At 36.1% G+C, this 16,959-nt stretch overlaps 1 protein-coding gene across 1 annotated transcript in view; it reads right to left on the bottom strand.

The window, feature by feature from the left end:
- The window catches only part of LOC142339765 (gamma-aminobutyric acid receptor subunit delta-like), a 28,154-nt gene that overhangs the window by 5,114 nt on the left and 6,081 nt on the right, over positions 1 to 16,959 (bottom strand). Inside the window, exon 3 of the mRNA XM_075390026.1 lies at positions 10,499 to 10,764. Coding sequence (XP_075246141.1) covers positions 10,499 to 10,764 — 266 coding nt within the window. The remainder of the gene's footprint in view (positions 1 to 10,498; positions 10,765 to 16,959) is intronic.

Here is a 16,959-nt window from a genome sequence, read left to right as displayed (position 1 = left end):
AATAACAAAACAAAACTAAAAAAAAGACCGAAAAGCTAACTTTTTTTTTCAAGGGAGACTGGAACCATTTTTTATTTGAATCCCAGAAACAGAGGAAACTTCAAAATAAAGTTTTGTGCAAAATGTACGACTCCCTGACTAGCATAGAAATCAATTTTTAAAGAGACATTTTGCAAAATAACAAAAAACCCATTTTTTTCCTAGTCAGGCTGGATCCAGAGTACAAAATCCCGAATTGCTTCAACTCAAATAAATCCAAAGCCAGGCAAGAAAACTTCATAGAAAACAATGTTGATTTTACAATAAATCTAAAACCCTAAAAAAATTTTTGGATCAAAGAATCCAACAGAACTTGCCACTAATCAATCATAACAATCAATTCTTTTCTTTTTATCAATTATGGGAATCATACATCAGCTCTGTAAGTGACACAGACAGTGTAAAAGGTCGCAAAATATTCTGCACTCAACCCAATTTTGTGCATCTCTCTGCTAAGACTTGGCATCTAGAATGTCTCTGATTCGGGCCTCATAGGTTCTGTGGATTCGGTACGGGCGACCACTTGGTATGCAGAGAGGAAAATCAACCAAGTTTTTTAACCGATTGTTGAAAAGTTTTACTTGTTAAAAGTTGATGTGGTCTGATTCTAATTCTATAATGCGAGTCCTACAGAACCCAAGCACTTGTCTTCCAAAGGGCATCCAGTGTTGATAGAGACTAAACAAATTCTTTTGCGACCGAGATTGAGGACTTCTCGTGCAAATCATAAAATTTTCGTCTGAAAATATAATGAGATACAGACATCTTCGTACGATGGACTCAAAACGGTCATATTCTTTATGACAAGGAGCACAGTATGAGCTCAAAACCGCTAATTATTTCTCCCAGAAAAAAATACAATGATCGCGTATTACCTATACCTAATAAGTTTTTGCTCGGGTGAGCTACCGGTATGTCGTCGGACAAAAAATCACTCCTAATCAGTTTAACTGATGCAATATTTGCACGCTCATTTCGTTTGCAAAACACTGCTAGCTGTATCCAAAAAATGAGTAAGTACTGCAAATTTACTGATAAATAACTAAAATGGCCATGATGTCTGGCTTCGGGAAGACATCAAGCCGAGAGTTCCTTAGCAATTAGCGCAAGGCATCAGAGGTTATCCCTTCTCTGAGGTTGATCGCTCTATCAAAGGAATCACTCAACAGGTGTGAACAAATATGTACCTGTAATTTAGGGCAATATATTTTTTAGGAGCTTTTACAACCTCAATTGCCGTGATTTTATCCGGCTGGTGACTTGATTTGAGAACTATACGATAAATCTTACGTTGGGGTCAATTTTTACCAAAGTCCAAATTGAGGTATGAAAACGAAAGTTTGGCAATTTCAAAATGTCTTCTGCGTCAATCCATTCAGTGCTTACATCTACCATATTGAAATGAAACACTCTTTTTCATGAAACACTTTTGCTTAGAGTATTTTCCCGAAGAATATATCCATTTGCTGAGTTTTTAATCTGGTTTGTCGTACGCAAATGATATTGCGTACTTGATCTTGAGTTGCGAATTACGTTTATGTTTATGTCCTACTTGAGCGGCGAGTGCGCTTTACACAATTTTTAAATGAATCCGCTTAGCGAATCGCTTAGTGATTATTCGTCTACTTTACTTGATTAGTAAAGACAGTTAATGAAGAATAAGTTAAATTGAGCAACTGTACGCGAAGTGCAAAACTAAGAGAATGAGAATTAAGGCAACTGGTATTACAGAAGTCATAACAAACGTGAACAATAATTTCCCGCTATGGGAGATGGGAACAACAGACTAGCATGTGAAATAACATTGACTTGTACACATGCCCTTCAGGAATAAGTACACTAAAATAAATTAAGTACATCGTATAATAAATTTACTGCACTGAATTAATTTATGATGTATGACATTTCTCCCACTTCAATGAAAATTAAAATTGCGTAAAACAAAATTTGAATAACAATATGAATAATATTAATAGTTATTCACCGGTTAAATAGTATCAACGTTATATTTACTGGTTATCATAGCTAGTCATAAATAATAATGTATCAAGTTTTAGTTATTCAGAGTTTTCACATGTCTTCTTCATCAATGATGAGCTCATTTGATGTACTGTGATCTGCTGGTCGTATACGGGGGTCTGTTGGTGATACCTGTCTATGATAGGCGAGGGAAAATCGTTTGCCCTAGGTTCAACCCGCGTAGCTGTATCAACAATTGTTTGTACAACCGAAGGTTGTATCGATTCAAAATCTCCTACGCGTCGTTTCCTGAGAGGTGGAGCAAAGTTCGGGGGACACGAATTAGTGGATTCACCAGACGAGTCTTCTTTATCGTATCCATAATATTTAGGAATTTTTCTAGTCCGTTTTGTTGCTCTTGTCAGAATATGTGGTAATGTTGTTGCTGGAGCCGATGGAGATGACAAGAGTACTTCTGGTTGATTATTTGTAGGAGGGGGTACAATTAATACTTCTCCAGTTATAATTTGATGTTCGGGAGCAGCCTCTGGAATTTCGGGTAATACTTGGAGGGCAAAATTTTCCGGTATTTTAGGCATACGTACTCGCATTGCGCGAGCAATGTTTGATTTGTTTGATGAGACGCCGCCACCAGTTTCTCGTTTGCGATGCTTCATTTTTCGGTCTCCTTTTTGTATGCGTGTGCACTCTTTGATGTGGCTAAGTATCTTAGCCTCAGTTGAGTTCTCGTGCGTGCGGGGTCCTCGACGGTTAATATATTCAGTTAATTTTGTTTTTCGTTCTTCCCGACTACCAAATTTGGCAATATCACTATTGCGCACTGTTACTTCAATCTTCCCCGGTTCGCGAATGACAGAAGTATATTGATCTGTCTTTTGTACCACCGATCATGGGGCCAACACCTCATACAAACCATCCAGATTTTTCTTGGATCTTTTATGAAGATGTTTCTTTCGAGCAATGTTTTACTGTACGGCGTGTTCTTTTAGAGGAAGTGGACGATGTGCTTGTGTGGTGCGAAGAAAACGGGATTCATTGTCGGTTGCTAGACGTTCGCGAGTGGTGGCGTCCTTTGTTGCTTTACACATATTGCGTTCGATTTCGTCGTCGCTACGGCTGTTTCCCTAGTGTTCCTCCGGCAACAATTCATTAGGAGTTACAGTTTCTTCATCTAAATAATGATTCAAAATTTTTTCATAACTTAGATCAGATGATTTTGGTTGAGTACTTATATTACTAAGCGGTGTATTGGCTTTGGGCCCAAAGTGAGATTCGAATGGCGAAAGCTTAGTTGTTTTATGTTTACATATGCGAAGCTGGTATATGATTGATTTTAATGCTGCTTTAATGGTGAACGAATTTAATTCCTTATTTGCTTCTTTTATACATGCTAAGCGTTGTTTAATAATACCAATAAGTCTTTCAACTAATCCTATTGCACGATGATCATTTGCCGGAGCTGGTATTAATGTAACAATATTTTTCATACAAAATTTTTTTACTTGGTTTCCGACAAGACAACGAGCTTGGTCTATTCTTAAAGAACGAGGAAATCCATGAATTTGTATATAATTATCTAAAAATTTTATTACATTCGAGGCATTTGCGTTATCAACCAATTCTGCAGAAGGATATTTTGAAAATCTATCAATACATGAATACATGTTAAAATGTATATTTCATGTTCTTTTTTGTTATTAATGGGCCCTACAAAATCTATTTGTATTTCTTGGTTCGGAACTATACATGGTGTATGTGCTTTAAATTGTTTTGCGGGAATAACAGATTTTAAATTTTTACCGATAGCAGTGCAAGATTTGCACTCTATTGCTTTGACGAGCAAATCACGATTCATGTATGGCCACCAGCAATGCTGAGCCATACATACCTTCCCCCAGCTACCTGGGTGACTCGCATGCAAATCTTCAATGAGGGCATCTTTGAGCGCATTCGGTATGGCCACCTTCTCGTCCATGCAAACACATCCGCCAGTCACATGAAGGTCCCGCCAATAGCTATGGAGATACGGGTTGAGGGCCTTTAGTCGTTCTTCATCTCCCCATAATATACAGTCCCGAACCTCTTTCAGAACTGCATCCTTGCTCGTGAGGGATAAGATTAACCCTTTGCTGAACACTTTTCCCACCACTCTCTCAAAAGACATTACTTGGGGGCTATCCGTGAGTGGGGTTGGGTGCTTAGATTTGAATGAGAGGAGGATCTGCGTGGCGTGCTTGTGGTTGCATTATCTGTAAACGATACGCGGGGCGAAGCTCTTGTTGTTCGGGAGGAGATTGATTTTCCCTTTAGAGATGAAGCTTGTTGACTCATTGTTGATGAGATTTGAGTTTTTTCAATTAAATTAATTGACAAAGAGGAAGACAACTAAATTTCAGGTTGAGTTTGGGCAAAAAGCACTTGTTTGTTGTTTGTTAATTGAGCACGTGAGTTTTTTAAAGTATTTGAGTGTGGCTTACTAAAAAAGATAAAAATTTGAGGCTGATTTTTGATTGACAAGTGAGAGTGATTAATTGGAGCAAATTTAGGAGTTTTTTGGTAAGCGAGTGACGCTTTTCTTGTTTCTTCAAGCATTTGAGACTCAATTTGTACAGGATTAATTGTAAATGGTAGACTATGTGACGCAAATTTAGAATGAATTTGGTATTTAGTAACTTGCTTTGCAAAAAAGGCATCTGAGGAATGCATTCGAGTCTTTTGAGTATTTAATAAAGTATTATGCTTTGCGGGTGTTAATTTGTTAAAAGAAAAGCATACTCGCGATGCGAGATCAGAAGTGGTATTAATTAATTTAGAAGTGTTTACTTTTGAAGTAGGATATGTATGTGCGAATACTGAATCATTTTGAGTTGAATGTACTCGCTGATCATGTGCACTAGTACAATTATTACTATTAGTGGGATGAAAAATTGAGTTATACTTTTGATCCGCGAATGATTTAGTATTATGAGTTAAGTGTACGCGCGAGGCGTGTATACTATACTGATGATTGAATTTAAGGGAGGTTACATTAGAGTTGTATTTTCGCGCCGCGAGATGTGAACTAACATTTGTTAAGCGTACACGCTGGGCGGACTTTATGTCAAAATTAGAAGTTTGTTTTGAGAATAATTTTGAACTATTGTTTCGCGGGGCGAATAATTAATTAACTTTTGTTTGAGGATTTGGCTTTACGTAATCTATAGTTAAAACTTGTTCAGTATTAGTGGTGGAAGTTTTATTTTCACCATCAATATCAATATATCATTTATTAAGTGAATGAGCTAAGAGGTTGTGTTTTTGTTGAAGTAATTGAGCATCAGAATGTATGCTTGATAACGCTGCGACTAAAAATTCCTCATCATATTTGGAAACACTTCTTACTGGTTGATATGGATTTCTAGAGATGTAATCAACTAGTCCCATCTTCGCGCCAGGTAGATGCTCTATTGAGAATTGATAAGGCAAAAGACGATCAACCCATCGTGATAACCTACTATTGTAACTTTTATTTGATCGATGTTCTTTCAAAAATGGAAAGTAATGCGCGGTGATCATTGATAACAGTGAATTCTTTACCATACAAATAATTTTTAAAAGATTCTATGGACCATACTACCCCAAGAAGTTCTAATTCCTTAATACTATAACGTTCTTCACTACTGTTTAAAAATCTTGATGCAAAAGAGATCGGCTTCCAACCGTCAACTGTTAGTTGTTCTAGTGCTGCTCCCAATCCGGAGCGAGAAGCATCACATTTGATTCGTGTTTCGAGTTGAGGGTTGTAGTGAATGTTTTCTGTATGATTTGCTATGCGGTTTTTTATGGCATTAAAATGTAGCGTATGAGCGTCAGTCCAAATGTATTTAGTTGACTTACGAAGTAGAGGTCTTAAAGGATGGCAGAGTTGAGCTAGATTGGGAATAAATTTACTAATATAGTGGACTGAACCGAGAAATGAGCATAATTTTTTAAGTGTTTTAGGTGGTTGCAATGACATAATAGAGGATGTTTTAGATTCGAGTGGCGATATCCCAGATTGAGTTATATTATATCCTAACCAGGAGATTTTTTGCTTCGCAAAGTGGCATTTAAGAAGGTTAATTCGAAGATTATCTGCGTCCAGTTTTTTAAGACAATCTAGTACAAGTTGGAAGTGATCATCTTCAGAACCTTTACTTACAATTAAGACGTCGTCTAGGAAACAAAATGTATTTTTAAGGCCAATCAAAGTGTAATCCATTGCCTTCTGAAACTCGGCAGGCATGTCTGTAAGACCGTAAAATCCCGTTTTGAATCGATTTGTGCCTGTCATGTCACCACTTACAATATTAAAATTACAGTGTTTAGCAGTTTCAGGGTGTAGGTTTAGTTGGCTGTATGCATATTTAAGATCTATAGTAGAGAAATAAATTTTTTCCGCTGGTTCTGTATTGTAGTTTGTTATTATTTGTGATATGGAATCCATAAGTGTTTCAATATTTGGCATCTGATATTTGTTCTTATGTATTGCTTTATTAAGAGGTTTAGAATCTAATGCTAATTTTATGGTTTGATCTCGTTTAACTGTGATTACAATAGGTGAAATAAAGTATTGATCAGAACAGTTATTCAATTTTTCTATATGTCCTTCTTCAAGAAGTTTTTTAATTTCATTATTTACTCGTTCTTGTAAATTAATGGGTACTCTTCTACCCTTTTGGTGTTTTGGCTGAAAATTTCGATGGAATTTAGATTTAACAATGTGTATTTTTGAACGAACAATACGTGTAATAAGTTGAGGAAATTGTTTTGCATTACGTGTTTTAAATGGACATTGAGATGTGATAGTGTTGACCATACTACCTTCATCTTTTGGGATTTGAGTTACTGATATTCTGAGAGCGTCAAATAGATCTCTACCGACTAGATGTTTTAGCCCGTCATGGACTACCACAAATTCAGCTTCTTCAAGTCGCCATCCATTGCTCGCAATTGGTGCCTGTATCATACCCGTCACGTTTATGGGTTCGTTTGAAAATGTTTTGAGTTTCTGGGGAGGCGCTATCATCAGCCAACGAGCAAGAGGAGAATTTTCCACAATCTCCGAAGCAAGAAACTTGGGTAAAATACTGCATACACTGCCTGAATCAATGAGAATTCCAACGTGGGTATTACCAATTTGTAAGATGGTCTTCTTTGGTTCAAACTGTTTTGCGTTACTTGCGATGCTGGCGACCATATTGTCATCTGAGCTATCGTAGTCTGATTTCATATTTATGGCCAAACGTAATGCTTGAGCTGGTTCTAGAGTTTCTCGCAACAATTCCCGTTGAATTTCCGGATCTAACATATTTGCAATAAATAAGTCTTTGATAAGAGTATCTTCTTGGCTCCCGAGCTCACAATTCTCAGAAAGTTCTTTCAATTTTCCAAAGAAATGTTCGATAGACTCTCCTCTTGTCTGTTTTGTGGTGAGAAGTACGTACCTATCAAATTTGATATTGCGCTGACGAATAAAAGCTGCTTCCATGATTGTCCAAAGTTCTGCTGTTGTTAGACTGTCCGTCTTGAGGTGTGGGTTTTGGCTACAAACAATTCGACGTCCTTCGGTGCCCAAACTGAGAAATAGCATTGACACAGTCTTTCGATCGGCCTGTGCCCATGGTTTATCTCCACACATTATTCCTATCTCCAGTTGTCTCTGACACCGACTTTCCCAGTTCATTTTTGATTGAGCGTTCCTCGCCAATCTTTCCCTCTCCGACTGTGCCGATGATCCTGTTATCGTATCCTCATAGATCGGTTCAAGTGGTAGTTGCACTTTTTTGGGTTTTGGTTCCAATAAATTGTCTAGTGTAATATTTTCCTTCGCAAGAAGAGCTAACTTGGCCTGCATCTGCCACTTTTCCCATTTCAGCGGAGGGTCTGCACTAGGTTTATCCCAAAATGGCTCAATGCCAAGTGGGGTCCGCTTCTGGGTTGCTGGCTGCGCCATGTCGTACGCAAATGATATTGCGTACTTGATCTTGAGTTGCGAGTTGCGTTTATGTTTATGTCCTACTTGCGCGGCGAGTGCGCTTTACACAATTTCTAAATGAATCCGCTTAGCGAATCGTTTAGTGATTATTCGTCTACTTTACTTGATTAGTAAAGACAGTTAATGAAGAATAAGTTAAATTGAGCAACTGTACGCGAAGTGCAAAACTAAGAGAATGAGAATTAAGGCAACTGGTATTACAGAAGTCATAACAAACGTGAACAATAATTTCCCGCTATGGGAGATGGGAACAACAGACTAGCATGTGAAATAACATTGACTTGTACACATGCCCTTCAGGAATAAGTACACTAAAATAAATTAAGTACATCGTATAATAAATTTACTGCACTGAATTAATTTATGATGTATGACATTTCTCCCACTTCAATGAAAATTAAAATTGCGTAAAACAAAATTTGAATAACAATATGAATAATATTAATACTTATTCACCGGTTAAATAGTATCAACGTTATATTTACTGGTTATCATAGCTAGTCATAAATAATAATGTATCAAGTTTTAGTTATTCAGAGTTTTCACATGTCTTCTTCATCAATGATGAGCTCATTTGATGTACTGTGATCTGCTGGTCGTATACGGGGGTCTGTTGGTGATACCTGTCTATGATAGGCGAGGGAAAATCGTTTGCTATAGGTTCAACCCGCGTAGCTGTAGCAACAATTGTTTGTACAACCGAAGGTTGTATCGATTCAATATCTCCTACGCGTCGTTTCCTGAGAGGTGGAGCAAAGTTCGGGGGACACGAATTAGTGGATTCACCAGACGAGTCTTCTTTATCGTATCCATAATATTTAGGAATTTTTCTAGTCCGTTTTGTTGCTCTTGTCAGTATATGTGGTAATGTTGTTGCTGGAGCCGATGGAGATGACAAGAGTACTTCTGGTTGATTATTTGTAGGAGGGGGTACAATTAATACTTCTCCAGTTATAATTTGATGTTCGGGAGCAGCCTCTGGAATTTCGGGTAATACTTGGGGAGCAAAATTTTCCGGTATTTTAGGCATACGTACTCGCATTGCGCGAGCAATGTTTGATTTGTTTGATGAGACGCCGCCACCAGTTTCTCGTTTGCGATGCTTCATTTTTCGGTCTCCTTTTTGTATGCGTGTGCACTCTTTGATGTGGCTAAGTATCTTAGCCTCAGTTGTCTTCTCGTGCGTGCGGGGTCCTCGACGGTTAATATATTCAGTTAATTTTGTTTTTCGTTCTTCCCGACTACCAAATTTGGCAATATCACTATTGCGCACTGTTACTTCCATCTTCCCCGGTTCGCGAATGACAGAATGGACTAAATCTGATAATCAAAACAATTTGTCTTAATTGATTTCTGACCAGACTATCTAAACCGGCAGGATCTCTGATTAGGCTGTTGCGAACAAATTGACTGTTTTGAAATTCAGTTGAATGCTTTGACAGCGTTCTATTCAGAGGAGTTCCAAATTAATTCATTTTCGTAGAATTTTTTTTGTAAAAATTTATAAATTGATTGAACTTTTTAATACTTAAAACAAAAGTAGAATTGTTCAACACTGGTGGGGATTCAGTTCACTAAATCACATCTACTGAGTCATGATATGGGCCTGCAAAATTAGGTACAAAGAAGTTTTCTAATGATTTCCCGTGGTTTGAAACCAAACGAACCGGTTGTCTGCAAAGATACTGTGGTTTTCTGGAAATCAAACATAATGACGCCTTCATACAATTGAACCGCAACATAACGACAATTGTCCTTCGTTTATACATGTTAATTACAGAGCTAAGAAAAAAATGTAAAAAAAAATGTTAATCTACGCGGAGGACAAAAGAAAGAGCCATTATTTGGTTTCGGCATTTGAAATAAGATTTTAGTTGTGTCTCTCCTATGGTTTTCCACGAAATTTTCCAAATTGATGAAAACGGATATGCATTTTTTGCTAAAATGGACAAACAAATTTTCAAGTTTTAAGTCAACTAAATAACAACAATTAACGTCATCGAGAATGCTAAACATAATTTTTATGTTCTTTCCTATCAGTGATATGTCTTTTTAAAACTCCACCACTGCCATTCCGTAGCTCGAAAGGAAAAGAGAGGGTACAAAAACAACAGAGAACAAATTACAGTTATCTCAAAAAGTTTTTCGATAGTTCAATTTCAAACAATTTCAGCTATTTTATCTTTAAAAATCAGAATGTTGCCTGTGCAAATTGAAAAAGCTTCTGAATCACTTTTGAGTTAAAAGCAAATATACCGAAGCTCTCTTGCGTTCAATGATAGCGGTACCAAATCTCACTTTTGTTAATAAACAACAATAACACTCTCTTTTGTGTGAAAAAAAAACAACAACGAATTACTCTTACGTTCACAAAATGACGGTTCTGATAACAACCGTGTTGTAATGATCATTATTACTGTATTCGTTTCTCTGAAAGTTTTCGGAGTAATATTTAGATCATACCTAAGGACTGTCAGCGTGACATCGGGCAGAATCACAACCACCAGTGTTCCAACATATTTCCTCTGCATGTGGAATTGCAATTTGTGCTCAGACAAAATTGTTGTCATTTCATTACCATCCATCATGACCTCGTAATCTGTAGTGAAGTTGAAGTTCGAGAAGTTGAAGTCAGCCGTTTGTTGATTTGGTTCCATTCCAAAAAAGAGGGTCTTATCTGCCAAAAGTCCCCAATTGTCGACATCAAGCGATTGCACATAGACTTTGATCTGCAATAAAGAGCTAACTGGATACTCAGTTGCGGTTATAAGGATCTCAAAAGGTATCTCAACTGAAAAAACATCCAAAAATTGATTTTAAATTCCATAGAAAAATTCGGTAACAGGACTAGTCAATATATGGTTTAATGGATTGTTATCAAACATACTGAGATCAAAAATAGTTGTAACTAACCATCAAAAACTGATATACGATTCTTGCTAATTATCGCAAGATTATACTATACTACGGAACGTATGTCTCATATGGAACCATACATGATGTATGACCAACAAGAATTTTCATCCCAGGCACTTTTTTAAAATTATCCCAATCTGACGAAAAGGTTACAGACGGAATGAGAGTAAAATCGCTTAGATTTGAGCCCCAGAAATCTACTGCAATGAAAGAATTGAGTGTGAGAAATCCAACAAACCTTCTTTCTCTCTCAGGTTATTTTATCAATAGTACTTTTGGATAGTATTTATCTCAATCCCATGGCACAGAAAAATGAAAACAAAAAGCGGGAAGACTACCATAAATTTTTCAAGAAACCATAAAGATGACTAGTTTGTTTAACCCTATTGGTATGAAAAAGAATAAGAGAAGAGATATTCTCACCAGACATATTGAGTTTACAGTGGTCATGTTGCTCAATTCAAAAATTACATTTTAGCGAACCAAAACATTGAAATGTTCCAAAACGTTACCGAAACTGTAGAAAGTCACTAAGAACTTCAAAAACCCAAATTCAACGGTCTTGAATAGAAAATTAGAAAGAAATTAGAAAAAAACTCAGAAACTTTTGTTTCTACTGATAAAAAATATTCCGAGAACCTCTTATAGAGGCCAATTACGCATTAGAACTAAGGAAAAGCTGCAAATTATAACGCATCTTACAGTGGTCTAGACAACACGGAAACTAAAAACCTGTTTGTCATCATTAATGTCTAGTTTTGACCAGAAAATAAAATTACACGTGGTATACGAAATAACATGTAGAGGATGCAATTACACTTATATCGGGAAAACGTACAGACATATAACCACGCGTATGACAGAGCTTCAAAAAAGGACTCAACGGTAGGTCAGCATGAAAGCGAGTGTCATGGCACATCACGCGCGTTTGATTGACGTATAAAAGATCAGTGCAAAGCCCCACAAAAACCTTTGACTCTCGAGGCGTTTCATATAGTACAAAGTAAGCCATTGCTGAACACGCTCGATGAGTACCGCAGCCAGGAGTTGACAATAACATATTGTCATTTTGCTCAAATCGAAAGTTACATTTTATTAAATCAAAAAATTGAAATGTTCCAATACGTTACCAAAACGGTGGAAAATTGCTCAGAACTTCGAAAATCTAAATTCTACGATCTTGAATAGGAAATTGAAAGCAATATTCTGAGAACTTCTTATTTGTTTATTATTTAAACTTGATCATTTTAAATGTGATTACAATAATTTTAAGTTGCAATTTACCCCATGATGCTAGATATATCGAAAACGTTTGTACATTTAATTTTATAAGTGACTTAGCTTTTTAAATTCCCTTATTTATAGTCCAGATTAAACACAAAAAAATTCGCCTAGAAATTCATCACAATTTTGGTGCTCTACTAACCACATCCATGATCATACGCTTCTATGCTCACATTCAAGACCTAAAAACATATAATCACTACATTTCTTAGCTTGAAAAAATAAGTTGAGGCCCAATGGCTTGCTTGGTCTTCAAGACATTCAACCTGGAATTTATTAAAATCATTGGCGGTGCACATTAGTTGCGCATAGAAGATCTGAAAACAATGAAAATTTGTCCACATTTCCAGCGCGAAATTGATGCTCAAGCAACGTTTTGGGGCCAGATAAAGTGATAGTTGAACAAAAACTGCCACATCGAGAGAAATTTACAATTATCCATTTTTTTTCTCAAAAGTAACCATGACACAAAGTTTTACCTTCTGGAGATGGCGTACCAAAAGTTTGTAATTTGTAGTTTTGTTATAACTGTGGAACTTGTTTATGTTTTCAACTTTCCGGTTAAGCGCAGCTTGAGATATAATAAATTGTGTTTGATTATTTCTGTTGGATTTATGAGTTTTTGTTTACAAAGTTAATCGCTTTTTGCTCGGAGTAGCACTTCCCATTGCCTGAAGGTGTTGATTGTGCTGGGAACAGTTTCTAAATTAGCTCGTTATTATATGGTGTATATTTCCTCATTCCTGATTGCTCAAAATGTTCTGTCGATTAATTGTGCCACGCATCTTAAGTAAAAGAATCTAGACGGGAGAAGATCGTTCAAAACGATTAAAAAAATGTTTTCAAATATTAATACTACCTTATATTTTCTGTGATCTGGGTTGCCATAAATAAAACCATAATTTGTTTTGCAAGCCCTAGGTAAGACAATATACGATTTTTCATCGCTATTATTCTCACCATCAAAGGTTCTTGCTTTTTATACGTCCGACCATTAGACGAATTAAATTAGTGGTTCAAATTTGCCTTCAAGTGCTTTCTATCCACCTTTTGTGGTATCATTGACACCTTACATAAGAGTATTTATAGGTATTAGAAGTAGCAAGAGCAGACATTAATTTTTAGCCCTTATTGGATGGAGAAATATATTCTCTTGCGTATGGTTCCCAAGAAGCATTTATGGTTTTTTCAATGTTTTAACGAAAATTCATCATGGGATTGTATTAAAGCGTTTAAAAACTTTAAGTTTGTGCCCCCACCCCAGTGTGTCATGCAATCCCAGTTACAGAGCAGGTAAGATTACAGAGGATGTTATTACTTAAAAAATGACACGAGCGTTTGGGGGCGCAAATAATTTGCACCCACCAAGCTGGGTGCGAGCGAACGGAAAAAATACCAACGTTTGTTCACGTGCAGAATTCTAGACGAAACAACTCATCATATCAACTCTTCAGAGTGTTCCTCACTGTTGATGTTTAGACTTCTAGGCTGATTTTTTGGTCAGATCTTAGTATATGTTTCCGACTAGATAAAAAAAACAGGAGCGAACTTCGTGGTCATGAATAAGAACGTCTACCGTGTAATAACACGCCGCGTATTCATGATCAATTTTTTTGCGTAAAATGTACGTTGTTTCCTGTGAAGATATGTTATTTTTTCGTAAAAAGTAAAGAAGAATATGACCAAATTTAAGGATTTTTGGTACCAAAAAATTATCAACAATTCATTAAAACATTTATAATTTACTTTGCGTATCAAATCAAGCCAAAAACTAAATTAAACAAAATTTTTTCTTTTCTTCTCAACAAAAACAAAAACTATTATATTTTTTAATGGATATTAAAAGAATTCTTTCAGGCACTCATGGTAAGAAACAAAAAATATTCAGCTGATTTTATTTCGTTCGCTTTTTGCAAACCGAAGATGTTCCAGGAGTTCCCTTTACGCACCCATCGTTGACTGAATGAACTTATATCATATCATGTTTTATGTTTTTTCCGGGTTTTAAACTGTGTCAATGTAGTTTCAGCGTCAAGAATGCATAAATTTTGATCAGCTGTTTCTTGTCATACTGGAGTTTCATAATTGAAAATTTAACTACAGCAATTCAACTGGGAGTAACTGTATCTTTTTTAATAGAACTATGGCTCAGTCGCAGAGCTAAAGCAGGAAAAAATTCTGTCCCCAAATTTCTTTTCCTCAGAAATCGTAGGTTTTTCTTCATATAGTCGAAATTTGATACGGTAACCACCAATGCAACAAAACAGTGAGTTGAAAACATTGTCGCTTCTTTGAAAGAATTTTAATTCGTTTCAATTAAACTGAGCCAAAAGCAGCACTCATTTTTTTTCAGAATTGTCTTCAATTGAGCATCAAATGGGAAATTAATTTCAATTTCACCCAAAACGCTTCTTGGTTACCATATTTCTGATCATTAAAAAATCAACGGCTTCAATTCGCCTCCCAGTGTTTTCTATCAGTCTTCTATGGAATGTTTTAATGAGATCATTTACTGGTCTTAGAAATCATAGTAATTACAGACAACACTTTCCAGCTTTTCTTAGAAAGAGCCAATTCTGGCCGGTTGTATGATTCTAAAGAACCATTAATGGTCTTTTTGTAGTTTCAAAGAAGAGTTATCCCGGGTTTGTGTTACATTGTTTGTTCATATGCGTATTTAGAGACTATACAATTCAGTACATCAGCGTATCAATGTTTCAGAGTTTCTTTGTCAGGTTTTGATGCCGCTTTCTTGTTCGGATCTCAGTCTGTATTTTTGACTAGATCAATACATAAGAACGAAAATTGGTGGTCATGAAAAGAACCTCTACCCTGTAATGGAAAACCTGGTATTCAGAAAAAAATTGTTACGTTTTCTTACGCCGTTGCCCCGTGAAGATAAGTATTTTTTTTCGATACAATTAAAGTAAAATGTGACCCAAAAATAAGGATATTTTGAACAAAAGAAATTACAATTTATCCCATTATAAAATTTGTATTTTTCTTCTGAACAGTGGCAATAACTAATGAATATTTGGATCTATTCTGTTTTGTCACCCCAAACCAACAGCATAGAGAGCATAAATCTTTTATCACCCTCAGACGCACTTGCTATTTTCTTACATAACAACGTGCTATATAACAACATGTAATTTGTAACTGGGGGTCATAAAAAACACTGGGGGAGGCCGAAACAGAATAGATCCGAATATTCCTTGGTGGCTATTTAAAGGAATGTGGTCGAGCGATTATTGCTAACATCATTGAACAATTGAGCTCATGCCCGATCTTGTTGTTAGGATTTTCCTGATTTCAAACAGTGTTAACTTAATATTCTGTTTAACCGTCAAGAATGCGGGATATTTGGCGAAACGCTTAGTTAACTTATGCCATAACGGAAAATCTTTAGCGGATATTTAACTATGAGCATTTGAATTGGGAGAAATTTAATCCTGATTCTGAGATCTATAGCTTGGTCGTATTGCCTACGCAGAAAACAGTTTTATCCCCCCAATTACTTTCCATATTCTGTTGTTCTTTTTTCTGCAAAAATTGGAAAGTATTCCGTTAAAAACAGATGCGAGAAAAGAAGTGAATTGAAAGCATTTTTTTTTGAAAAGAATTTGATCTTTTATCAATTAAACTGAGCGAACAGCACGAGCCATATTGTGACAGTCCAATTCAATTGAACATCAAATAGAAACTTAATATTGATTTGAATACCTAGATAACTTCAGTTTATCTAGGCAACAACCATATACAAAGGTATGACGATTATTACTGAGACCTTTAAGGCTATAAAGAACTTTTATATATGCAAATAGTGTAGCTGCTTACTGGAATAACAGAAAAGTGTCGTGTTTGAGAGCATTATTCGTATGCAAATGTTGGTCTTAAAAATTAAACTTTTTAATTAGAGGTAAATATTTCGCCTATACTTTTCCCCAAGCAATTACCATTCCAATTTTTCTTTAAGCTTTTAACGGAATTGAGATAGCAAAAACAAAAATTGTTGAAAAACAGGACAGTTTGAGTAAGGAGCGGTTACAAATGTTTTGCCAAATTCAGGTCTCCGATATTGCAACAATGGTGCAAGTTAAGTAAATTTAAGTTTTCTAAGCAGAATGCTCTAGGAGTTCTAAAGAAGCGCGAACACTGTTAAAATTGACCAAAAATTGACCAAAATTCCTCGAACCCGGTTAAAAAAACCATTTTCAATCCAGCTTGTTATTTTTCAAATCGAGGCAAGAAATTGATTTTTGAAGCCTTCCCCAAGCTATCGCTCTAGATCGAAATCACTTCTGATCAGAATCTGTCATTCTGCTCTCATATATGGACTTCCGACTTCAAAAATGGACTTGAGGTCGATCAGAAGCGCATTTGAGCGCAATTGAGTCTGATCACAGACTTTTTGGAGCGCAGTATAGTCTAGTTAGAGACCTCTGTGAGCACTCAAGTGGGACTGATCAGAGCAAAAAGAAAATTTTTCAGTTAAAAAATTGGCCTATTGTTTTATTAAGTGCTGTTAAGATACAACATTCCAACAGTACAAACCCGATTTGGTCAGAGACTTGTTGGACTTGATCAAAACCAAGAGATCCATTCTAATATTGCTGTTATGGGCGCTTTCATGCAAATCTGTCCGCGGTTAGCCGCTTTGCTAAAGCTCTTGCAAAAAGGACATAAAGAAAAAGTTCAATTTTTCAAATTTTGGCAATATTTTC

The sequence above is a fragment of the Convolutriloba macropyga genome, chromosome 5, assembly GCF_964194025.1.
Source record: "Convolutriloba macropyga chromosome 5, txConMacr16.3, whole genome shotgun sequence".
NCBI classification, from domain to species: domain Eukaryota; kingdom Metazoa; phylum Xenacoelomorpha; order Acoela; family Convolutidae; genus Convolutriloba; species Convolutriloba macropyga.
Note: the sequence above shows the minus strand (reverse complement) of the source record. Positions and strands in the feature narration are given on the sequence as shown.